This window comes from Labeo rohita, chromosome 16 (genome assembly GCF_022985175.1).
Source record: "Labeo rohita strain BAU-BD-2019 chromosome 16, IGBB_LRoh.1.0, whole genome shotgun sequence".
NCBI classification, from domain to species: domain Eukaryota; kingdom Metazoa; phylum Chordata; class Actinopteri; order Cypriniformes; family Cyprinidae; genus Labeo; species Labeo rohita.
In genome coordinates this window covers 20,004,360-20,031,634 of record NC_066884.1, presented here as the reverse complement: position 1 = coordinate 20,031,634, position 27,275 = coordinate 20,004,360, and the positions used below count along the sequence as shown (strand labels likewise).

The 27,275-nt window shown below is 35.6% G+C and overlaps 1 protein-coding gene across 2 annotated transcripts in view; it reads left to right on the top strand.

The window, feature by feature from the left end:
• Positions 1-27,275, top strand: part of kcnn3 (potassium intermediate/small conductance calcium-activated channel, subfamily N, member 3) — an 85,723-nt gene that overhangs the window by 49,779 nt on the left and 8,669 nt on the right. For both annotated transcript variants that reach the window (XM_051132087.1, XM_051132088.1), the window contains exons 5-7: positions 6,038-6,159; positions 8,796-8,937; positions 18,766-18,876. In XM_051132087.1, coding sequence (XP_050988044.1) covers positions 6,038-6,159; positions 8,796-8,937; positions 18,766-18,876 — 375 coding nt within the window. The remainder of the gene's footprint in view (positions 1-6,037; positions 6,160-8,795; positions 8,938-18,765; positions 18,877-27,275) is intronic.

The window sequence follows — 27,275 nt, the reverse complement described above, 5'->3', positions numbered from 1 at the left end:
AGTCTCAGCTTTCAAGTTCAGACTGTTTTATAGCAAAATACAAACAATATGCCTTTTACAATAATGTTTTTCACGCTCTTTAATGTGTTCTCCCGCTGCTCTCAGTCCAGGCCTTTGTATGCGCAATGTAGTCTATACTCTCAAAATATTATAACTCTAATTTCTATTAATTAATTTCTCTAAACGTTTCGACTTTATTCTCTAAATATTTTGACTTAATCTAAATATTTCGACTTTATTCTCAAAATATTTCAACTTCATTCTCAGAATTTTGACTTTAATCTCGGAATCTTAGATTTTTTTATTTTATTTTTTAAACGTGCCACTAAAACACTGTCATATTTAATGGCTCATGGGTGAAAGTTGTAAAAACTAGACTGATAATTCTGATTCTAAACTACTCTTTATGACAAACACTTTTCCAGTCGTTTGCCTTAACAAAATAAATTAATTTCTTAGTTTCTGCATGTTCTGATGAATGATACCACTTCAAATTATGAAGCAGGTTTGTGTTGCCTGATTTGATGACGCGTATCTTCAACACAGTTTGTAATGCAGGCTGCAATATTAATAACATAATTTTTTTTTTTTTTTGTCTCTTAGAAATGCACGTTTGACAGTAGCTTGAGTTGACAGTAGTAGTAGTAGCTTGGGTTGGGATGCAAATGTAAATGTATCATAATTACCACAAAGAGCAACATTTTTTAAAATTTGAACAACCCCATTTTTATATGGTGAAATTTAATTGTTTTGGCTGTTTGAGTTTAATTAAAATTAACCATTGTTCTTGCATAGTAGCGTACATTTAGATCATGATAACCACAGTTAAAACCTCAAAAACATGGTAAAAATTAGAAGTTGACCGATGTATCGGTTTTGCCGATTAATCGGCACCGATAGTTGATTGGCGAAATGCTGCATTAGTGGAGAAAGGACAGCAGTATACTTTTGCCCGTTTGGTGATCAAAGTCTTGTAGACTGCCGCTTGAAGTGAACGCGACACGTCCAGTGTGTGTGATAGCTGATAGCTGCGAGTTCTTCTAGACGCAGCGCTGCACTTTTGCCCATTGTGTGACTAACATATTTTTATATTTTGATTAGATAACCACAAATGTTTTAGAATAGAAGCAGTTAAATTGTTAAAGAACACAATATGCATATGCATGCAATTTCAATACAGTGGCCTTTGTGTAGATATTTAAAGATGCCATCTTCAACTTGATTGTTGATGTAATGGTAACACTTTACAATATGAGTCCATTTGTAACATTAAGATTGATAAAAGCTGTAGAATAAAAATATTGTTCCTTGTTAGAGTGTGTTAATTTCAGCATTTACTGATATATTTTAAACATTTTAGTTGCTTTTGTTAACATTAATGAAAACTATGAACTAACTGTAATGATCAATATATAATTAATATCAATATTTTTATTCATTTACAAAGTATGGTTCAGTATGCTATTTTTTTTTAAATAGTAGAGCACTATTTATTTTCCGTTCAGGAAATTAATCCGTATCAGCCAGTGTGGTCCAACCTAGTTATTGGTATCGGTAAAATCCAGTATCAGTCGGTCTCTAGTAAAAATGTAACTGTATGGTTTCTAGGTATTTTTATGAAAAACAGTTATCTAAATGCATTTAATATATATATGCGCAAACACTTAAAAAATTTAATTATATTCCATTACTTATTTAATACATTTAATACATGTCTACATTTATAATATAATAAAATTTTATATGAATATCCCACATTTCTGACACAATACCATGGGGCAGTTATTGTTTCTACAGTAAATCCAGATTAAATTATGGCAATTTGTAGATTGAAAAGCCATCAGACTGTATCGTAGCACACAGTGTTTCTCCTGTTTGTCAGCGCTGTTTCATCTGGCTTTAAAGTAGTTTAAAACAGAGTCATTTGCGTTCGTCGCTGAATTCAAGTGCTTCACACTGGATCTCACAGCGCTGTTTAGTAATGTGAATTAGCTGACTATACTGAAGCTACTTAAGGTGGCAGAATTTTTTATTCTCTTGCTCAAAAACAATGAGTGGTTCTAAGTGAATCTTGATTCAAGACTAGTGACAAACAGCAGCGTTTAACTAAAGATTTCATTATAAATAAGACAATGGTTGCAGATGCCCTTCTGCACAAGAGAGACTTGACTCTGTTTCTTTTGGAACTGCTTCATTCGCATGAGTCACTAAAACTAAATAGACGAATGCTGAGGACGTTTAGGAGAGAGCTTTTGATTATCATGTAGTTGGCTCAGCTGTAATGCTGTCTCTACAACACAATGTGATATAAAATGTGATGTCGTTTTGTCACTACGCTGCTACTTATTGGAAAAAGTGGCTAGTTATTGCAAAATGAAAGCAGCTGAACCACTGTCATGCTACTAAAATTAAGTTAGTAGATCCAACAAAATCCATTTGCTATTTGGTGTATCTTGGCATTTGCTGGGTCAGATTGAACTAGCGTTCAGACGCAGCTTCGGTTGAAGGTCAGCTTTGGACAGGGAGCTTCATCTAATTGTTTTTGCATTGTTAGGATGCAGCATCACAGCTCGGTGTCAGTTGATGTGACTGATGAATTTTCTGCTGTAATGGATTTTATGATAGATGGCTGTGCGTTTTTCAAGCAGGTTTATCTCGCTCTCCTTTAGATGGCTGATTGATGTCTCCGAATATTGTGTGTATCTCTTCAGCTTTGTGCTTAAGAGAGACTGAAAATTGACTGCTGTGGCTGTCAAGTGTTTGATAGTTCAAAGTTTGAGATTTGTCCTTCTGTGCCATTAAAATAACCCGAAACAGGTGAAAAGAGTCCTGCTGTACTTTAATTTGAATGGCTGATTGGAGAGGGTAATCACTTTGTCCTTTGAGGGAAGCTCTTGTTTCAAAGAGATGTAAATGCAAATTCTCTTTCCTCTCATGTGCTGTTTTATCATTAATGATCGTGTGGTCAATCTTAGCTCAGAGATCTCCGCCTTCCCTCTGGAGAGCTGCCCTTTGTGCGACTTTTAAGTAACACAAATCAATTGTAATGACGACGATAATGAATATTATTGTTTTCTGTCAAGTATAGATGAAATAGCATACTAACAAACAATGGCAACACTTCTTGTTCATCAAACACCCAAGAAAAGAGCTGTGTGTGATTAAAAACAAGCTGAAAAATAAAAAAAAAAGGTGTGAAGCTGAAATTTGGGCTGCTTGTAGATTTCAGTCAGGGCACACGTAGTATTTCACATTAATTTTAGTAGTTCAGTCATTTTTTTTCACACAACTTTTGATCTCTGACCGCTGTTTTGATTTCCATGTTCAACTGCTATCACAAATATAAGGCCAAGTGTGGTCTTTTGATGGTCTTAATATGAATAAGACCCCATCTCACCATCACAGCAGCTTTTACTGCCTTTTTGGAGATTATATGTCATTAAAATGGTTTAATACTTTTAAAATATACCTTTTCATTTATTTTGTAACGTGTAGAAACCAAATTGGCTTTAAAGGATTAGTTCACAATTTCCTGATAATTTACTCATCCCCATTTCATACAAGGCATTTATGGCTTTCTTTCTTCAACTGAAAAGAAATGAAGGTTTTGAGGAAAACATTGCAGGATTTTTCTCCATATAGTGGACTTCAGTGGGGATCAATGGGTTGAAGGTCCAAACTGCAGTTTCAGTGCAGCTTCAAAGGGCTCTACATGATACCAGCCAAGAAATAAGGGTCTTATCTAGCAAAATGATCTGTCATTTTCTAAAAAAAAAAAAAAAACCTTAAATGCTCATCTAGCACTAGCTCTTCAAAGCTAATACAAGACAAACATTTGTGGTTAAAACATATAATTTCTTTACGTCTGAAAAAAGAAAGACATGAACAGGACGGCATGGGTGAGTAAATTTTCATTCTGGGACCAAACAAATCCTTTAAAACTATCAACCAGTCAATGACAAAAATATTTAGGTCAATTTGCATTTATGCAGTACTACCTGATGAGAATATAGTTTTACTTTTCTTTGTATGTAAAACAGCTTTCAGGCTTTATAAGTGTACTGTGGGTATATTTGTGCTTGGTTTGCATTCAACAACATCATGTCTGACAAATTCATATAAGAAAATTACAACTTTAATATTAATCTTTACTATAAAAAAGGGACTCCCAAACTGCTGTTTGCAAACCCCTGGGAGTTTGTGAGGGAACAACTGTTATCTATCTGACTGCCTGCTGTTCTTCTGAAAAATCTTCAGTTCCCACAAATTCTTTGGTTTTTCAGCATTTTTGTGTATTTCCAGCAATGACTGTATGATTTTGAGATCCATCTTTTCACATTGAGGGCAACTGAGGGATACAAAAGGTGCATATGCAACTATTACAAAAGGTTCAAACACTCACTGATGCTGCAGAGGGAAGAACGATTCATTATATGCCGTGGGGTGAAAACTTTTAAAGATTAGGGTAAATTTAACATTTTTGGTCTTCTGGGAAACATGAGATTTTTGAGGAAAATATTTCAGGATTTTTCTTCATATAATGGACTTCAATTGTGCCCCTGATTTTGAACTTCCAAAATGTAGTTTAAATGCAGCTTCAAAGGGCTCTAAACGATCCCAGCCGAGGAAGAAGGGTCTTATCTAGCAAAACGATCTGTCATTTTTTTTAGAAAAATAAAAAATTGTATACTTTTTAAGAACAAAAGCTCGTGTAGCACAGGTTCTGGCATGTGCGTTCATGACGTACTATTGAATCAGGTCAAAAGGTCACGTGGAATATAGGCGGAACTACAGACCCAGTGTTTATAAAGCGAACATGCAAAGACTAAGAAAGAGCAAGTAAGTCAAACGCTGTTTACAAACAAAAAGGTACAACGTGTCGGACGATTCTGAAGTTGTAGGAGAAAATAAGATGGAGTTTTTCGCCATACCCTACCTTTTTTAGGGTACACAGACAATGAACTTAGACGTGATTCGTAGTAGTGATGGGAAGTTCGGATCATTTTACCGACTCAGAGTCTCGTTCAGCAAAATGAACAAATCTTTTTTTGAGTCATTTCGTTCATTTTAGCAAAATCAGCATCACATGACAGCCCCATAAGATGAACGAATGACTTGAAAAAAACGAAGACTCGAAGCAGGTGAACTAATTCCAGTACAGAATCTAATAGGATGTTGCGCATACACGACTGAACGAATCACTCCCCGAGACGACTCGTTCTTCACGAGTCACATTAAAGATTCGTTCAAAATGAACAAATCGTTCAAGAACGACCCGTGGACGAGCATCCGAGAGCCTGTGCTACGCGAGCTTTTGTGCTTAAAAAGTATACACATTTTTATTTTTCGAAAAAAAATGACCGCTTCGGTAGATATGACTCTTCTTCCTTGGATGGGATCGTTTAGAGCTCTTTGAAGTTGCATTTAAACTACATTTTGGAAGTTCAAAATCGGGGGCACAATTGAGCACAAAAGAAAAATCCTGAAATGCTTTCCTCAAAAACCATAATTTCTTTATGACTGAAGACAAAAAGACATTAACATCTTGGATGACAAGGGGGTGAGAAAATTATTTGTAAATTGTTGTTTTGTAAGTGGACTTCTCATTTAATGCATCGTTTTTCCTTCTGGAGCATCAGTGAGTGTTTGAACCTTCTGTAATAGTTGCATATGAGTCCCCAGTTGTCCTCAGTGTGAAAATATGCATCTCAAAATCATACAGTCATTGTTGGAAAAGGGTTCAAATACACAAAAATGCTGAAAAACCAAAGAATTTGTGGGACCTGAAGGATTTTTCTGAAGAACAGCAGACAGTTCAACTGTTCAGGACAAACAAGGGACTCATGAACAACTATCACTAAACAAAAAAACACAGCTGTGGATTATTTAGGTAACAACACAGTATGAAGACTATATGTGGACTATATGTAAACGTCTTTTATGTGAAATGTCTTATTCAGGTCAGTAATAAATAAAAAAAGAACATGACATCCAGGCTGAAAGAAATCACCAACTCGTGTTTTTTTTTTCTTTTCAGGTGCACTTTAACACACGGTTTGTGATGAAGACCCTGATGACCATATGCCCAGGCACGGTGCTGCTGGTTTTCAGTATCTCCCTGTGGATCATCGCTGCCTGGACCGTAAGAGTGTGTGAGAGGTGAGAGAGAGAACGAGCGTGAGGAAGAATGAACAAATGAATCATTGTGTTTCCAACTGCACCTTTCTGTCTAGACACTGTCAAGTTTCTTATGCTTAATGAGGACTCACCTGAATCCTCAGCAATAAGTGGCACTGCCTGGATGATAACACACCACTTGAGGTGTGCAAACACTCACTGTTCTGTGGGGAGAAAAAAGAGACCAGAGAGAAAGAGGGATCGAAGGACAGAAAGAGACAGAAACGGAGCACTTTCATTCACACCCTTGTTTCCAGAAGACCTGTCTATCTATACAGCGATCCTCCTTTTCCGGACTCTCCAGGCAGCAGCCGATCGCGACGTGCATCAACAGAATTCCCATGTTGCACCTTAAAAGGGTCGCGGGATAAACGAAGCCCTCAGGCCAGCGAGTGGGTGTTTCCGACTCTACCAGGCGTGTTGTCATGGTGACAAACTCTGGATGCGCGTTAGTCTCGAGGTAGACGATTTAAAATACTGAGGGTTCCCCGGTTTGGGCACCTGAGGTTTGATGATTATTTTGACGGCGGCAGGCGAGCAGCGTGATATGAGTGACGGTTTGCGCATTTGAATTGCCACGTCTGATCAGGGCGGCGTTGTTGTGAGATGAGCCTACAGGGATCTGCTCTATTTTTATGCACTGCACTCAAAGTCATCATGTTAAAGGCCCTTTCCAGAGGAGGAGTCTCCCTGCAGGCTGTGTGCTGCTCTTACTCAGTCCAGCACACAGTGGACTATAGACCTCCTCCTAACTGGATGAACTTATTTTAACTACGTTCTTGGGAGGTTGATATAATGCCTTGAGAGAAACTGTGTACTGATGCTACTGTACAAATAAAATAGAAATCTCTGGTTGTCTTCTGATGGAGTCAACTTGAAATTGGCACTATTTACTTTCTTAATACACATTCTTGGTCTGCACAATTCATTAGGTCACGTTAGTTAAATGGCACATTTATTTATCGATACGTGTGTTTGCTGGGACTCAAACCTATGACCTTGGTGTTGCTAGTGTTGTATTGTTCTTCAGGGAGTCTTTAATGTATGCCTGCTCTCGCGCTCTCAAAATGATTTCTTTCCAAATAAAAAATATTTGTCTTAATTGTAAAATTGTTGTAATTTTTAATCGAAGTAGTGTGAAATTACATTACTTTTTAAATGATGTTACCTTGGCTGAAAATATATACGAGCTGGATGGGGGAATTTATTTTATTTTATTTTCATTTATTTAATTTTATTTTTGTGTTTTATGCTGAATCAAAGGAATAACTAACATTTTATTTTATTTAGTTTTTTTTTTTTTTTTTTTCTTTTTTATTTATTTATTTATTATTTTATTTCATTTTTGTGTTTTATGCTGACTCAAAGGAAGGAAGGAAAACATTTTATTTATTTTATTTTATTAATTTTATAACTGTATTTATTTATTATTATTATAATTGTTTTAGAAGTTTCCCGAAAATGTATTTAATTTATTTTGTATAATTTATAACTTATTTTATAATTTTAGAACTTATTTATTTTATTTTTATTTTAGAATTTTTTCCTATTTTATACTTTATTTATTTTATTTTATAATTTAATATATATATATTGTGTTTTATGCTTAATCAAATGTGTAGCAAACATTTAAGCAGTTTCTCGAAATTGTATTTAATTTATTTTATATAATTTATCGTTTATTTTCTAATTTATTATTAATTTTATTTCATATAATTTTTAAATACATTTTATTTTATTATTTTATTTTCGTGTTTTATGCTGAATCAAAGGTATAACAAACATTTAAGAACTTTCTCAAAAAAGCCTGTGGGCAAAGAAATAGAAACCCTAAAGATCAAATTATATTTATTTTATTTTATTTTATTTTATTTATACCTTTAAGTCAGAATAATTATTGTTATACATTTAATTCAGCATAAAATACAAAAAATAAAATAATAAAATTAAATGAAATAGAATAGAATAAATATTTTAATTTTATTTTAATTTTATTTTTGTGCTTTATGCTGAATCAGAGGTATAACAAACATTGAAAATCCTGTGGGCAAACAAACAGAAACCCTAAAGAAACCCTAAAGTTAAAAATTGTATTTTATTTTATATATATTTATAGTTTAATTTAATTTAATTTATTTTTTTTTATATTTTATGTTATGTAATTATTTTATTTTATTTTTGTGTTTTATGCTGAATCAAAGGTATATCAAACATTTAAGAAGTTTCTCGAAAATGTATTTGGTTTATTTTATATCATTTCTTATTTATTTTATAATTTCTTATTAATTTAATTTAATTTAATTATTTTTACTTAATTTTATTATTTTACTTTTTGTGTTTTATGCTGAATCAAAGGCATAACAAAACGTTTAAGAAGTTTCTTGAAAGAGCCTGTAGGCAAACATTTAGACTTTCCTTCAAAGTGCTTTGCAGATCAGATTAAGGAATGGAAATGTATGAAATATTTGATGCGAAAACTTTGATGTGATATTTGTGCCTATTTCACATCCAGTTATTGCTTCTCCATACCTTCCACAGGCAGAACCTGTTCAAAGTTTCCTCCAATAATCAAATCTTTCGCAACTGAACCTCAGCTTCTTGTTCTCTCTCTCTCTCAGGTACCACGATGCTCAGGATGTGACCAGCAATTTTTTGGGTGCAATGTGGCTCATCTCTATCACCTTCCTCTCCATTGGATACGGAGACATGGTGCCTCACACCTACTGTGGCAAGGGAGTGTGTCTGCTCACAGGAATTATGGTATAAACACACACACAGCACAGCGTTTTCACACCCACGGCAGCAAGGGGCAGTCTAAAGATATGTTTTCCTACTCGTTATCTTACTTCTAGTAACCCAAACCTGCACACCTACCACAGTCTCACCAGCCATGTCTGTTGGCAAACACCAGGACACACCAGCTCGCAAACATCGAGTGTTTTTAGGATGAATCCTTTTGTGTATTCTGGGCCGGCACATTTGTTCAGCTTTGAGGCTGTTGCGGGCTGCCATTGTTCTGCCTGATTAGCTCACAGTACAATGGCATTAGCTTAATGTAAACCCCAGGTATTTCTTGCCATAATCTCTCTCTCAGAGCCTTTACTGCATGTCTCTGTGCTTGAGGAAAGCTTGACAGGTGCTGTATCGCGACGGTTTCGATGTGTTTATTTTGATGTTGAGTTTGCGGATGGTAAATATCTGTTAGCAGAGGTCACTTTCTCTCCTCTCTCTGTTGTTGTGTTTGGAGTATTTGTTCTTCCTGTTCACATACTGTCAGTTTCAGTGTCTTTAAATATCCTCAGAGAAAGACTACAGAGGGAAAACATGGTTAACGTGACGTGACGGATCTTTTTCTGTTTATTTTCGTTTTGGGAGTTTTTTTGGGGGGGAGATCTTCATCTTTCCCTCTCGATTACACACACACATGCACACAAAAAAGAACAGAAACATCCTTTAAAACTCTAGTTTAAAGTGGAAAGGGAATCAGTCAGTCAAGTTTATCTTATTTAGTAAACTGATTTCCACTTAAAGGAGAAGTCCACTTCCAGAATGGAAATTTACAGATAATGTACTCACCACCCTTGTCATCCAAGATGTTAATGTCTTTTTTCTTCAGTCGTAAAGAAATTATGTTTTTTTGAGGAAAACATTTCAGATTTTTTCTCCATATAATGGACTGATATGGTGCCCCGAGTTTGAACTTCCAAAATGCAATTTAAATGCGGGTTCAGACGATCCCAAATGCAGTTGTAAACGATCCCAGCCGAGGAAGAAGGGTCTTATCTAGTGACGCGATTTTTCATAAAAAAAATACAATTTAAATACTTTAGAATCTCAAATGCTCCTCTTGTCTTGCTCTGCCTGAACTCTGTTATTCTGACTCAAGACACTTAAGGTATGTCGAAAAACTCCAATAGTATTTTCTCCCTCAACTTCAAAAATCATTTCAAAATCATCCTACATTGCTGCAGAAGTATCGACACAGTCTTTGCAAAGTGAACATGCAAAGAAGATCAAACACCCGCAACAAAAATGGTAAAACAGTGATATAGGATTAGTTTTTCGTCACACCCTTCAGGTTCAGGCACAGTTAGACAAAACGAGCATTTGACATTAAGAAGTATATAAATTGTATTATTTTTATGAAAATAACCGTTTTGCTAGATAAGACCCTTCTACATCTTGGATGACAAGGGGGTGAGTACATTATCTGTAAATCTTTGTTCTGGAAGTGGACTTCTCCTTTAAAAACTAAAACTCACATATAACAGACACCATTTTGTAACCATTTTAAACAAGAAAGGGATGTTTTGTTATAGCTTTTGGAGTAAGGACACCGCCATCTTGCAATACCACAGCGTGTGATATCACAGGGTCGGTTTGCAGTGAAATAATATAAGCATTTCTTTACTTTTTGAAAACACACTTGTGTTGAAATGGAGAAAGACGAACTTGAAAGGACTGTTGAGCCTGTAATAAGTGCAATTGCTTACGTATTTGAGCCGATACGTGAGGGGACCGATAAACACTGAGCATGTTTACGTGGATACTTGTCAGAACAGCCATTCTGGTGTAATTTTGTGTGGATTTGGTCAAGAAGAAAAAAAGAGAATTGATCAATTTGGTACTCGTGTAATGCATTGAAATCTCTTTTGCTTGTCTTGCACTTAAATGGCTTAAAACACTTTAATGTTGGAATGACAGGACTTAAAGGAGACCTATTATGCCCATTTTTACAAGATGTAATATAAGTCCCAGGCGTCCCCAGAATGTGTCTGTGAGCTTTCAGCTCAAAATACTTCACAGATCATTTATTATATAATTTTAAAAATGCCTATAAGCACAAACACACAGTTTTCATGCATGTCTCTTTAAATGCAAATGAGCTGCTGCTCCCCACCCCCTTTTCTAGAGCATGACTGTGCCTTTACAGCTCGTACCTCGGATACTTTGCTAAAACACAATTGTGTGGTTTATTCGTATTAACCATATAAGTTTTAACTTCTGATTAAGGGTTTGTCTGAGCGCACACATCTGAAGCGCACACACACAGAAAGCGGCTGTCACATGGCATGTGAGTACTAAACTAAGTTCTCTTTCATCCGAAAACAGAATGACGCTGCCGTGGGTGGAAACGTGCAGATTAAGGGAAGGTAATATTATAATAAGATGCCCTTTCTATGTCACAGGGGAGTGAAATCTGAGTGGCTCGCTTTTTACATGCTTGCAGACAAAGGCTCACCAAAAAAAAATTTACTGGGTTGTTCTTTTTCACATTTTCTGGGTTGGTAGATGCACCGCGGACCCAATCATAGCACTTAAACACAGAAAAAGTCAGATTTTCATGATATGTCCCCTTTAAAAAACGTAAGAATGATAAACTTTCTTAGGAAGCAGCACTAGCTGATCGTTCAGGTACGTGATTAGATTTCTGGTGAACAGCAGGTAGGCTTATCATGTGAACATAAAATATTTTACATACCACTACTGGTGAAGGAGCCAGTGTAATGCTAATATGTCTGAAAGGTCTGACGAAATAAGATGCGACATGAACAGTATTGTATGAAGTGTTGTTTGTTTATATAATTGCACCTTGCATTATGAAAACAATGTTTGGGACACCATGATCGAAACCTCTTAATGGAGACAGTTTTATGTTGAAATGCTTATATTACTTCACTGGCCAACAGAGTAAACTAACCTTGTGACATCACATGCTGTGGTATTGCAAGATGGCGGCACCCTTGCTATAACAAAATGTCCTTTTTTCTTCAAAATGGTTTAGTTAATCATGTTTGTTATGTATTTTGTAATTAAAGTGGAAGACAGTTTACTAAATAATGTAAACTTTTTTACATTTTGTGTCTCACCACTTGTGAAACACATGTGACAAATTATTAGATATGTACTATCTGTATTTCTGTTGGTTTTATATGGTTTTGGAAAAACATTTTCAACATTTTTAGGAATAATTTAAATTTAATGACTAAAATGTAATGTGGTGTAACAATGACGTAAAAAGTACAAAGATATTATGTTTAAAAATGCATTTTTTAACAAATACATTATTAAATTGTAAATATCATTCAGTAAAATCAATATAAAGTTTTTTTGAGATGTCATTTTTACAACGTGAACTAATTACGTTATATGGTTTGATATTTTTCAGACACACACACAGAAAAAAAATGTGTGTGTATATATATATATATATATATATATATACACACACACACACACACACAATACATGGCAAAAATCAAATAAAAAACGATATATATATATATATATATATATATCAGAGGTTACGCTAGACATTGTTAAAGTCTAAAAATTCTAAAAAAGTCGTAAAACTAATCAATATAATCTACTATTACCCATCATTTTAATTTGCATATTGTAACTATAATAACACATTTATTGCTTTTATTTTTGTTCACATTTTCATTTTTAATCATGAATCTACAGGACGACAGCGCAGTGTTTAAAAACAACAAAATATGCTAGGGCTGGCTAAACAAAACAACAGTTTCTCGATTTTAATAGATTCTCATTTTTATGAACCAATATCGATTTTTAAATCCCAATCGATCTTTTTGTCTATGCTGTTTTCAGCTGATGAATGAACAGTACAAAATGCGCCTTCCTTCCGATAAATATCAATAGGCTAGGCTTTTTGTTACTTTTGATACAAAACACAGTTTCAGATTTCAAATTCTGTCCGTCTCATTAGGAAATTCAAGCAATAAATACCATTTTGGCACTCTTCAATGTGGCATGATAGATTGTTGTAGCTTCTGCGTACCGGCCTGTTCTCAATCGCATAGGAAAACATTCGTGACAGTTTCGTTTTTGTTCTGGATCCCCTGTTCTACTGCCACACTGGAGCGCGTTCACCACCAACTGGACAGGATGAGAATTACATCTACAATTTTAAATGGATCACCCTCAGTGTAATCCATCAAAGTGACGGATGCCCTTCAGATTTTTCCGTCACTGATAAAAAAAAATTCCATCAATGCGGACAATTTTCGGTTAACATGACCTCTGATATATATATAAATATAAGGAAATAATAATAATAACAATAGATTAGGCCAAGCTGTGTAATAAAGATTTCCTTTAATGATTTTTATTATTTTATTGAGGCATTTTTTGTTCATTAAGATATCAGGACAGTTGTATCATCTTGACATTTTTGGCTTTATGCTCCCCGATATGAATTTTAATTAAAAACTTGTTTATCATAGAGCAGATGTGTTCGAGTCGTTGTATGTATGACGTCTATTTATTTATTTTGAATAAATTAGGCCAAAAAAATAGTGATGTGTCATTAACCCAGATAACACTGACATATTCTCACAGTCTTAATTGTTTGAAAGGGCAGCTAATGTTTCATACTACTTGTGTTCTTTCCATCTTTAAATGTGAGCTGCTAAAGAGATGAAACACTACAGAACAGGTATTAGCGAAGGAGAGAGAGAAAGAGTGTTGGATGTGATTTCTTTTACTGTTCAGAGTGATTGTAATGACTTTCTATAGGCAGAATTATGGGACTTGTTGCTATGACAACATCGAAGGCCAACTCTGTTAGAATGTACCACTGCCCTGCGGGAACGGGAGTGTTTGGGCAGGGTTTTAGTTTGCCGGTCTCTTGATGCTGCTCGAGGATTTAGGGATGCAAGGAGCACCTGTCTATCCTGTGGAATGTAGGACATTACATATCATCATAGCATCTTTAATAACTCACATCCTCATTCAAACACCAGCTAAGGCTAATGGATTGTTAGAGCTGAGTATTAGTCTTTCTATAGCATCATAACAGTTGAGGATTCAGCATTGTTAGCTGTAACACAATATGTTTTGGTCTGAGGGCAGGTGGTTTTTCTTCTTTTCTCTTGACGTTAATAACCTTTGGATCTGGAAAGAAGACGTCTGCAGATAAATGGATCTTTCTTGGACTCTTTTGACACTTTAAGAGATTAATGTTTCGTGTTTTGTCTGGGAATAGTTTTATACAAGCTGACATATGGAAGCACACATACACATTTTGTCAGTGTCCTAGAGGGGTTTTCCATGGATGGCCGTCATGTTTTATTAAGTGCTGTGTATGGGCAACAAAAGTGCTTTTTGAAAATGGGCTTTTTTGTTTTATATTTATGTCTTGTAAAATGGGTGTAGAGTATTTTTGGTTTTATGTTATCTTCTGTACGTCCTACGAATGGGTTTAAAAACATTCCATTAACGTTTCACACACACACTGTACATACGCCACATACGCAGTCATAGGAAGCACACACACTTTCATTAGTCACTTTTTAATTCAAATTCATTTCTTATTAGTAGTTCTGCAACCTCATTAACACCTCCCCTCCTCTTCTCCTCACTTTACACTCCATCTTTTTTCCCCAGACCTCTTCACTTTCTGTGCTAAACTGTTGTTTCTCTCTTATTGAACTGAAATTTTATTTACTCTGACTCTTCACCTCAGAATGGGTTTATTTTCTCATTTTCCCGCAACCTGCCTCAGTCTCTTTTCGTTTGTGCGCCTCTACCACTTTGGTGTAGTCGTCGGTGATATCTTCAGTTTACACCTTTGTGATGTGTAAATGGGGATAAACCTCTCTCTCTGTGTGTATTTTTTTTCTTTTTATCACCTTGGTCTCTACAGTGATATCTGTACTGTTCCCAGTCTAAATCAGAAAATATTAAGAATCTCATATCACTGTCACATTTCATCCCAGGACAAAAAAAAAAAAAAAATGTTGTTTAAATTACATTAGTATATTTTATAATACGTTTTTAATTACTCTGCTTAAAAAGAAAAGTTCACCCAGAAATGAAAATTCTGCCAGTAATTACTCATGCCGTTCCAAACTTCTAAGACCTTTGTTCATCTTCGGAACACAAATTAAGATATTTTCAATAAAATCCGAGAGCTTTCTGACCCTGTAAAGACAGCAATGTGACTGACACGTTCAAGGCTCAGAATAGTAGTAAAGACATCGTTCATGTGACATCAGTGGTGCAACCATAATTTTATGAAGCTTTTGTGCAAAGAAAACAAAAATAATTACTTTATTCAACCATTTCTTCTCTTCCGTGTCAGTCTTTGATGCGTGTTCATGAGAGTACCACAGTGCATTAATACGTGTCAAAGACTGACATGGAAGAGAAGTAATTTTTGACTAAAGTCATTATTTTTGTTTTCTTTGCACATAAAAATTATTCTAGCTTCATAAAATTACGGTTGAACCACTGATGTCCCAGATTACTGGGATTCAAGACATTTATACATATAAGGAAAAAGACATTTTATATTATTTAACAAGGCATTTCTGGCAAATCCAGGTAATTGACCATAGAAATATGATTTTTAATGTTTATGACTGTTATAGCGCCAGCTACAGTTTGATCTGCTTAAAACTGCATGTTTGTTTAGAATGAATTGTCACATGTCCTCACCAGGTTTCGTGAAGTTTTCCTTGAGACTTTATAGGATTTTGGGTACATTTGGACAGGCCCCTTTTCTAAACGACCCCGTCATAGCTTCCCAAAGGGTAAATTTCAACATTTTTTTTTGATAATTATTGGCCTAGAGAGTCCAGAGAATTGTACCGCAGTGTTTTTTTTGTTCTGATCGACCTCTGTTAACCTTGACTAACAGGTGAGATATGCAGATGTTCTTGTAGACACTTGTGGCACTTCGGACCAAGACCGCGCACACCAATGGTTGCGCAGTTATAGCTATTTTCATGTTTTTTCCCCTCTTATAGCACCACCAACTGGCCAAGCTCTGTGAATTTTTTCCTGTGACCTCAGATTGAGCCCCTACATAAGTGTTCTAAGTTTGGTGAAGATATCTCATTCCGTTTAGGAATTTTGAGAAGGGTCTGGCTGCAGACATGCACCTGCACTCAGACAACTGCACTTCCGGGTGTGACTTCACTTGCAGTGGGTTTTATTTTTACTTTATTTTAGTTACTTATTTTATTTTTTTTTTATTGAATCTCTCAACATTTTACAACAGCAGCCAGGTGGTGAAGACAAGAAAAATGAAACTAAATTACAATGTCACTCGCAATCGCCACCTGCACTCTCAGCTACCTGCGACTTCACTTGCAATCCACACAAATGGTGCGTGTTGCCAATAGAGACAAGACGCTGTGGTTGTTAAACGATTAAAACTAATTTAATAGCATAACGTACAGGGTCCTGCAAATCATCTGTACAAGATAAAAACAAGACCCACAAATCCGTGGCCACAGAACAGCATAATATGAACGCAATGCGCAAAGTCTCTCGTTAAGCTTTTCCCTCCTGTAGAAAACCATTAACACTTGATATGGCTTAATGTATTAAGATACAATAAGTGCCGTTAAACAATCAAATTTGTAATACAGTTTATTAATTTAATGTACTACAAGGCAAGCATATGGCCATGAACACAATGTGCAAACTTTCACTTTTATACTTGCCCAGCAAACACTTAATGTGGCAAAACGGACTAAGATGATAAAGACCAAATTCAATATAAACCTTACTGTTGTCAAACGATATACCAGCAGATATGAACGCGCCATAAGAAAGGCATTAGGTGACTATTAAAAGGACCAACTCTGTATAGCCAAGCAGACGAGCCCAGAACGTAATGTGTTAAATAGACATTTTCCTCCCATAGAAAATCAATATAAAATCAATATAAACAAAAGACAATGATATAAAACAGCTGTAGAGATTATTCTTTATGGGAAAATGCAAATGTACGCGGCGTTGCGTTTATTCTGGTCTCACCTGCTTGTGTGTAGTTGTTTTAATAATGAATAGGAGCATATTGAGTTTAGTCTTTATCATCTTAATCCGTTATGCCACGTTATGCCACGTTTTGCGAAGGAAAACACTATATAGCCTACATATACATTATATTAATAAACTGTATGTTGAATTTGATCTTTTAATTGCATCTTAATACATTAAGCCGTATTAAGTGTTAATGGTTGTCTACGGGAGGAACACGCTTAACGAGAGACTTCATATTCTCTCGTTCATATTCTGCTTCATATTCATATTCGTTCATATTCTGCTGTTCTGTGGCCACGGATTTGCGGGTCTTGTTTTTATCTCCTACAGATGACTTGCAGGACCCTGTATGTTATGCTAAATTAGTTTTAATCATTTAACCACCACAGCTTCTTGTCTCCGCTGGCAACACGCAACATTTGTGTGGATTGCAAGTGATGTTGCAGGTAGCTGAGAGTGCAGGTGGCGATTGCGAGTTACATTGTAATTTAGTTTCTTTTTTCTTGTCTTCACCACCTGGCTACTGTTGTAAAATGTTGAGAGATTTGATTAAAAAAATAATAAATATATAAAATAAAGTAAAAAAATAAAATAGACTGCAAATGACGTCACTTCCGGAAGTGCAGGCATCTGAGAGTGCAGGTGCAGATGCTTGCAGTCAGACCCTATTGGGAATTTTACTAAAAGTGGCCCTGCCCCTTTCGAATGTTTTGGCGTCCCTTTGCGACGGTGAGTCAAAAATTCAACTTTTATTTGATAATTATTGATATTCACTTTCTAGAGAATCTTTCTGCACTGGATTGGTTCTGATCAGTGAAAAACCTAGGACTAGTTCACAAAAGTATTTTTTTCAAAAAATGCAAAATACCCGAAAATTTAGTCAAGCTCACGATTGAATCTGAGGCGTGCGTTTTGTCCGGTGTGAGCCAAAGATTCCAAAGACATAAAACACCTGAGCCTGCGACTGACAGTTTAGGAGTTATGAGCGATTTCGTACTTTTGATCGCTGTAGCGTCCCGTCCCCGTCCGCTATGAGTTTGAACCCCTAAATATCTTAATTTGTGTTCTGAAAATGAGCAAAAGTCTTACGGGTTTGGAACGACACGAGGGTAAGTAATTAACGACAGAATTTAAAATTTTGGGTGAACTGTCCCTTTAAATTCACATTACTTATATACTGTAATGACAAGTGACAATAAGTGAACAGGTGAGGATACGCAAGAGACCCAAAACGTTTTAACAGTATCTCAAAAGGAGATATTATTTAAATATGAAAGCTGCTATATGCTAGGTCTAGATAGAAACTGGTCCGCTTTCACACTAAACAAAAACCTGAACCACTACATTCATTCTTCAAAAAAAGTTTTCCCTCTTTGGTCATGCCTTGTCTCCCTTAGGGCATTATGTATACAGAACTACCACTGTTTTAATAGAAACAGGTGCATGATGCCACAGAATGTAACAGTGCAAAAAATCCTAATAGCCCTAAAATTGCCTTCAATTTCTTGAAGCAAAATATAATTGTTTGTTATTACATTTTTTTGCATGACACATTTGTAATTTCTCTCTTTTTACTTAAACCACCTTACAAACACTTTGTTTTGTCTCATATATAATGCTCTGTCATCTGGAATGAACTGGAGTTAATGTTTCTATAGCCCATCCGTGCGACCTTACTTATTTATATCAGCTATGTTGTTCCATGTGACCTCTGCTAATGATACAAGCATGTAATGTTTTGATTCACGTGTGTTCTCTCACCTTGACCTCGTCTCTTGTCTCTCGCAGGGAGCAGGATGCACTGCATTGGTTGTTGCCGTGGTAGCCAGAAAGCTTGAATTGACAAAGGCGGAGAAGCATGTGCACAACTTCATGATGGACACACAGCTCACCAAACGGGTAAACACACACACACAGGGAACTAAATGGACACATAGACAGCTTTATATTCAGAAAAGCATATACATGTACCAATTTTCCCTCCGTAGGACCTTTTAAATTTTTGATGCACTTGCAGGACTCAGAAATAGCTCCCCGTATCAAATATGTAGGCAACATCATGGCTGACATCAGTGTCTAGAAGGCTGGTGATCAATAATTGCAACGCAGATTAAAAAAAATCACTTTAGCAGTGAAGTGCTGCTTCAGATGAACAGCTACAGTAAATGCCTTCCTCGAGTGAGGGAGGAAGAAAGAGGATGGAAAGCGAGCCTGTTTTTTTAAAAGTTTATTACCTCAAGCTCACTCAATTGCCTCAGTTTAACAGGCTGTCGGGGGAAGAGAGAAAGAGAGATCGATAAATGCTGTAGCGTTACCGTGGCAATCATCCTCGTGCATTAAGTTTGCCGCTACTATGGTTACAAACCTCTACCAAAAGAGAAAAAATGCACTCGCAACTTTGACCTCACAAACCTGTTGCCGTGGAGACGTGGCGGCAAACGGTTTACCTTTAACTGGACGACAGGGTGCAGGGTGTTCCTCCGTCTCCCCGTCAGGAGGTGCTGACAGTACACTGAAGATGGACAAGCTTCTCCAGCTAGAATTGTTTACCACAAGCTATCTTTAAATAGAAATGCTAATGCGCTCTTTATAAAGTGATCCAGTTTTCTAATCACGTTGGTAGCATTTTCACAAGTTTTCGTAAGTGGTAAATATATTCAATACTCTTGTGTACTTTCACATTTGTAAAAGCAAGTCTTCAAGAATAAATATGCATTCGTGAGGGTTGTAAATATTTCCTTTCATGCAATTATTGTTTTCATAAAGGTTATTATGAGATATAGCCATTTTAACCACACTCTTAAAAACAAAGGATCTTAATAGGCATCTGTGGTTCCATTAAAGCCATTTAACATTCATAGAACCTTTCCATTTTTATTCAAAAGATTCTTTGTAGTGGCAAATGGTTCTTTAGATTATTAAAAAGCTCTTCACACTAAGAAAAAAATGGTTAAAGTGTAGCACATGTGCAAGATACTAGTTTTAAATCACATTACATAGTTCCACAATGCAGAAAACACAGACGAAATCCGTTTATTAATATGGAATTTACTGTATACCGTGGAATATAAAAAAAAACAGCTGAAACTAGTTTCATCTGGAGAGTTTTAGAGGGGTTTTAGCCACTTCTTGAACTGTTATAATTGTTATAATTTGTAAACATTTTACCCACCAACTGAGGACTGACACGGTTAAATATACTCGCTGACGCCAATTTTTACTCGCATTTGGCATTTGGCGAATGTTAAATTTAGGCCCTGTGTTCATGTACTCGTATATTGAGGTGGCAGAGGCTGAAAACACCATGAGCGTAACGTGCACTTCAGTATGTGTTTAGTAAACAAAACCGCGCATCTGCGCCATTCATTCACACAGAGACACGCAGAACATGCAGGATTTGTATTTGAATAGTATTTTTGTGGCTTAATATTTACAGACAATGGTTCATATCACGGTTTGATTTAAAGAAGTCCACTTCCAGAATAAAGATTTACAGATAATGTACTCACCCCCTTGTCATCCAAGATGTTCATGTCTTTCTTTCTTCAGTCCTAAAGAAATTATGTTTTTTGAGGGAAACATTGAGGGATTTTTCTCCATATAATGGACTGATATGGTGCCCAAGTTTGAACTTTTAAAATGCAATTTAAATGCAGCTTCAAACGATCCCATATGCGGTTGTAAATGATCCCAGCCATAGAAGAAGGGTCTAATCTACCGAAACGATCGGTTATTTTCATAAAAATAATACAATTTATATACTTTTTAATGTCAAACGCTCGTCTTGTCTTACTATCCCTAAACTCTGTTTTTTTTCGGTTCATGACAATTAGGGTATGTCAAAAAACTCTTATGTTCTTCCTCAACTTCAAAATCGTCCTATACCGCTGTTGTACCTTTTTTGTTAAGGGTGTTTGATCTTCTTTGCATGTTCATTTTGCATAGACTGGGTCGGTACTTCTGCAGCGATGTAGGATGATTTTGAAATGATTTTTGAAGTTAAGGGAGAAAATTACATACTTGAGTCAGAATGCACAGAGTTCAGGGAGAGACAAAAAATATTTAAATAAATTGATCGTTTTGCTAGATAAGACCCTTCGGCTGGGATCCTTTACAACCGCATTTGGGATCATTTGAAGCTGCATTTAAACTGCATTTTGTATGTTTTAAACTCGGGGCACCATAGCAGTCCATTATATTGAGAAAAATCCTGAAATGTTTTCCTCAAAAAACATAAATTCTTTATGACTGAAGAAAGAAAGACATGAACATCTTGGTTGACAAGGGGGTGAGTACATTATCTGTAAATTCTTGTTCTGGAAGTGGACTTCTCCTTTAAGTGTACCAACCTACAGTGGAAAATGGTTCTTCAGATTATTAAAAAGCTCTTCACACTAAGAAAAAAATTGTGAAAGTGTAGCAAATATGCAAGATACTAGTTTTAAATCACATTACAGAGAGTCCTATGATTTCTGCAATGCAGAAAACGCAGACGGAATCATGGAATCCGAATTTACTGTATACCGTGAAATGTCAGAATTTTCCTGCTAGGAAAAAAAAAAAACTAAAACCAGCCTAAGCTGGTTGGCTAGTTTTATTTGGAGAGCAGGCTGGTTTTGAGGGGCTTCAGCCACTTTTTTAATTGGTCAGGCCAACCAGCTAAATCCAGCTTGGCCAGGCTGGAAGACCATTTTAACCAGACTAGGAGACCAGCTAAAACCAGCTACTTCCATCTTAAACCAGCTAAGACCAGCTAACCAGCTCAGGCTGGTTTTAGCTGTTTTTAGCAGGGTTGCCAAATTTGGGATGAATAAATCAGAAGTAGGTCAGTACACTTAAATCAAAATGCGATATGAACTAGTGTCTGTGAATATTAAGCCGCAAAAAAACTACTTAAATATGAATCCTGCATGTTCTGTGTGTCTCTGTGTGAATGAATGGTGGTTTTGTTTACTAAACGCATACTGAAGCGTGTGTGATGTTAGCAGTATATTCAGCCTAGGGCTGGGGAATATGTCAAAATATTTTCAGAACGTTTACAGAAAATGTAACTACAACTTAATTCAAGTAACGTTTTCTTTATTAACCCTCTAGCTAAATCAAACTTTATTCCAAGTGCACCACCACACATGAAGTTGTAAAAATGCTGTAAATGTTAAACAAATCACTTTCTTTGCAGAAAAAAAATGCACGAACTACAACTAAATAGAACTAAATATATAATAGTATATATAAATAAATAAAATCTCAAAAGTCAAGGTAATTGAAAATGACTTTAGGTAGGCTAAAATGTTCTGTAAAAACGATGAACAGCAGCTTTCAGCCTGTCACCATGATGCAAACATGAAATATCAGACAAACAGTAGTAGCTGCTTTTCCATTGTTTTTTTCTGTGTAAACATGGACGTGTCTTTTGTATTCCACTGCCTGCGTTGCATCTTTGTCCACACAAAAAACTATAGCAATATGTGGTTGGATCGCTCTTTTCTCTTTACTGTTATCATTGGCATATTGTCAGAGTGACTAATTGTAACATTTGGTAATATTTGTATTCAAAATCGTGATTCCTCTATTTAAAAAAAATTGTGGCAATACATTAAATTCAAATTAATTGTAATCGATCGGGAAAACGCCCAGCACTAATTCAGTCTCTTCTGCCTCATTATATGAATATGAGCACATGAACATAAACTCTGAGACTCTACTCTGAGAGTCAGTTGACGTGCATTTAACCATTTCTTTTGAGAAAAACTATCGTCATATCATATACAAACAGAAACGTAAAGGTCTTCACAGCAACCCGTCCAAAAAAAAATTTGTTTTGAAAAAATTATGACATAAACATAAAACATAATTTTTTAAGGAATATTAAACAGAAAAAAATATTTACTAGAAAAATGTAAATATACAACACATTATTTCTGAAAAAATAATAATACAATTTTTGATAAAATCAACTAATTAGAGATGCTTTTGATTATAAAAAATTATTGAAACCATTAAAATGGAATTTAGAAAATTAATGGGAAACAGAGAAATAAAACAGAATTTGAGAAAATAAAATAATTAATTAAACAATTAATTAGACATGATTTTTTTATTTAACCAATAAAACAAAGTCTAGAAAAATTAAAACAGAAAATAAAAACAGAATCCAGAAAAATGAAAACTGAAAAAAACATTTTTTGGGAAGAAAATAAAACAGATTTCATAGGGCCCATATCTATCCAGTGTTTAATCTAAGGTGTGATGAATGAAGAAATAATACAGTCATGAGGTTCTGTGCCAATTCTAAGAGTAGGTCAGAGCATATGATCAATAGTACAATAAAATAACTCCATTAACTCTATTATAAAAGTGTTGTGCATATCCTGTACACTTACTTTTTTCTTGGAAAAATGTTTTATGATTGAATTGGCTGTTGTAGATTGAGGTGAGCTAGTCCGGCAGCTGCTGTAATGGTAAAGATTCAATTTACCACGTAGTCTACAATGATGGCCCAGACTTCATTAAAGTTCCCTGCCCTCTGCCTCTTTCTGGCTTTTGTCTGACGTCCACTTACAACTGCACTGACCTCTCTGACAATCTCTCTCTTGATCTCTTGTCTCATTTTGTCTTTGATTGATTGTACAGTACCTAGTAGTAATTGCCATGTGAAAAACCTGTACGGCGGTACTGTATGAAGAGGTCATTATGGTTGGTTAAGATGCTGACTCTTAAACACGCATAATAATCAATCAAACCTGCTGAAACTGTAAGTAGAGCAAAGGGTTTGGGCTGTTTAGAATGGTTTAGATTAAATCAGTGGTTCTCAACCATAGGGCGTCAGTAAACCTAAAAGAGGGGCTCCAAAAATTATTTAAAAATAGACAAAACAAACATTAAAGTAGGCCAAAACAACCAAAAATATTGTTATTTTCACCACTATGTATAAGGTAGACTAATTAAAAAAAAAAAAAAAAAGTGATTTCAGGACCTGGAAAAGTCATGTAATATACAAAATTTAAAATCCATGTGCATTTTTATAATGAATATTAATTTTTCTAGTTATGTCAAGTTCAAATCATGGGGCCTTTGAATATTTTTGCAGATAATAGGGGACCTTGGAGTCAAAAAATTCAGAACCGCTTGATTATGGTCAAATGTTTTAAAATGAATGATGTGTGAGAAGCAAATAAAACAATAGCATGGGTAATGTAATTTCTTACATGAAATGTGTTTTTTAAAAGAAGAAATAGTGAATAGCACTTAAAATTTGAGAAAATTTACCACTTGTGAAAATGGTACCAAAGTGACTAAAAAATATGTTTTGAAACACTACATTATTTTTATAATTTAAAGTATTTTAAGTAAGTTTTATTAATTATTTAAGTTTATATTATGTTTATATGGTGAATGATATGTAGATTGTCAAAAAAAGATTTTAAATGTTTTTTAAAAGTCTCTTCTGCTCATCAACACTGCATTTAATTTGATCCAAAGTATGGCAAAAAAGTAACATTTTGAAATATTTTTATTATTTAAAATAACTGTTTTCTACCTGAATACATTTTAGAATGTAATTTTTTCCTGTGATTTAATAAATGCAGGCTTGCGAGCAGAAGAGACTTCTTTAAGAAACATTAAAAATCTTACAGTTCAAAAACTTTTGACTGGTAGTGCATATCTGAACTATACCATCAATTTGCATGATGATTTTAGAAATTATATCGAAAACTACCAAATCACTGCTTAAAAAAAGTGATTGTATGGATGTGGATCTTGCCTAAATGGTTACTAATGGCCTTATGTATGTAAATAAGTCAGTATATTGTTTGATCTAGTTTGTATATTTAGGAGATATGTATATTTAGGAACTGTATTATCATTTATAGTAGCAGTATTTATAACTGCTTCAGTGTCATTTGGTTTCCAGATTCCAGAAAACTCCACTTGTAGACTGCTATGAGCATCCCTGCCTAAATTATATCTGGTATCATCATTCTCCCTCTCTCATTCTCTCTAACTTGCCCTGTCTCTGGCTCCTCTCATAAATGAGACCTGCACTGAGGTTGGGCCAGAGCTCCTACTCTTGTATTATTAAATACACTGACCACTGTTAATTAATCAGAGCTGCGCAGTGCTAAATCCAGACACAGTGTTTAAAAAAAAAAGCCTGGTGCTGCCCTATGGGTGGAGGAATACTGTCAAATCAGGAGCTTATTAAAAGCGGGAAGGTTCTATCGTCCCTCCGTTGCCCACCGAGGATGTAATTGTTCTTTCCTCCAAAGCGGCGCCCCTTTGAAGTCTCCTCATTCATTTTTCTTCAGCAGATTTTCTTATTCAATTTTGTCCTTTATTTGCTCTCCGTCTCTCTTTTCAGGCGCCATATGTGAGATTTAGAGAGCATTCGTAGCTTCAGGACAACACAAACGAATCTTTCGATGCACAAGGAGGCCTTCAAGGGAGAGAGGCAGGGGTTAAAAATACTGTAATATTTGAACCTCAAAACGTTCTGTTGTGACCATTTCACACATTGTATTTTAGTACAAAAACTGGCATCCTAACCACCTTCAGTGCTGTTTAACCAGATGCTAAATGCACTAGCATGCACTAACACTGCATTTAAATGGGTTCATATGGTGAATCAAGTGCTAAAAAAATGCAGACTGAGTGTGCAAATAAATGCTGAGTGAATTTACCTCTACACTTCCTGATGTATCAGTACAGGAAATGAGATTAAACCCTCCTCACACATCAAACTCATCAACTTAATTAGAATATATAATTTTTTGCTGGATAGTCACATCCGAAGTTTTGTCATAAAACTAGATGGCGCAGTCCGAGAGGTCTAAGTCAATCTGACACAGTGACATCAGGAACACTAGAACATGCTTTCATGCGGTTCGAAAAAACGCATTATTTTTTAACATAATTTACATTATTACAATACATCTCACCCAGCCTGGCACTTAAGGCTCGATTAGTTCCGGGTTTAATGAAGGCCCGCCTACCGAAAAACAAAATGTGTTGTTGATTGGTTAGCTGTCCCACTGCGTTGCGATTGGCGAGCAGCTTAGACGGTGTTTCAGTACTGCCACGCCCCTTGTCGAAGAAGCAAGTTCCATGTACAACTGTTAGCGCAAGCTAGATTAAACTGATTCTTATGTTTTAAATATGGATATTTTTCTTACAAAAACGCATCGATTTGCTACAGGAGGCCGGAGGGGGGGTTAATAAAGCTTGGGAGTGCCAGGATAAATTTTAATATAACTCTGATAGCATTCGTCTGAAAGAAGGAAGTCATATAGAGCTTGGGAATCTACGTCACTGCGCATTGCATTCTGAGTAGTCGCCGCCATGTTTTAGGACACGCTAAATAGAGTGTCCTAAATCACTAGAGGAAAAAAACACTGTATTTGTGTTAATGTTTTTAAGAGCTGCTTGCACTTGCTTAGAATAATTCTACTAATATTGGAACCCATTGCGTTCATTCGAGCACTCAGTCATGTGGCCAGAACACGATACATACACACTCACAATCATACGACCGCCTTCTACTGTACCACATACAGGACCTTTCTCTTTTGCAGTTTTTAATAACTAGGTGGCACTGATAGATCTGCCAGATAAAATAAACACACCATAGCTTGATCTCAGCCAGTTGATCATGTAAGTGAATCACCGGTCTCTGCACATTTTGTGTGTATCTCAGTCTATTCAAAAGTAAGTGCCCTGCAAACTTGCGACATGAAGACATGAATTTAAATTGCATTTATTTACAGAGGTATATTATGTCACGCTTCTCTAGTAAGTTTAGTCTGTGTGTAAAGACGATGCAGGTGGTGGCGTAGCGCAAATCCATGAATGAATATTCCTAGGTAAAGTAAGCGCTGATGTATTTAATCATATATCATATCACCATAATTTCATTAAGTGATGCAATGCAGTAAGTTTTACTCGACTTAAATTGAACATATATACGATTATACAAAGAGCTGCTGAACAGTAAATCAGATGAGTTGCTTTATGAACAATGACAGTGATCGCAACGAGTCATATCACAGATTAAATTACATTTCCAAACGTGTTATTCATAGCGTGAGCACTCTAGTTAATAATAAATACAAACGACAAAGCCAGATTTTGAAGTTATTTTCATTGAGCTGCTTTCGCCATTGTGTTGTTTCAAGCTGAAAAGCATAAAACTGCGCTTAACACATTTCACACACTGCACACTTCTGTGGCACGCTATGGCGCCGACGCGCAAACGGAGTAGATTGCGGCTTCGGCATGTATTTCGACCCCCTGTACTCACA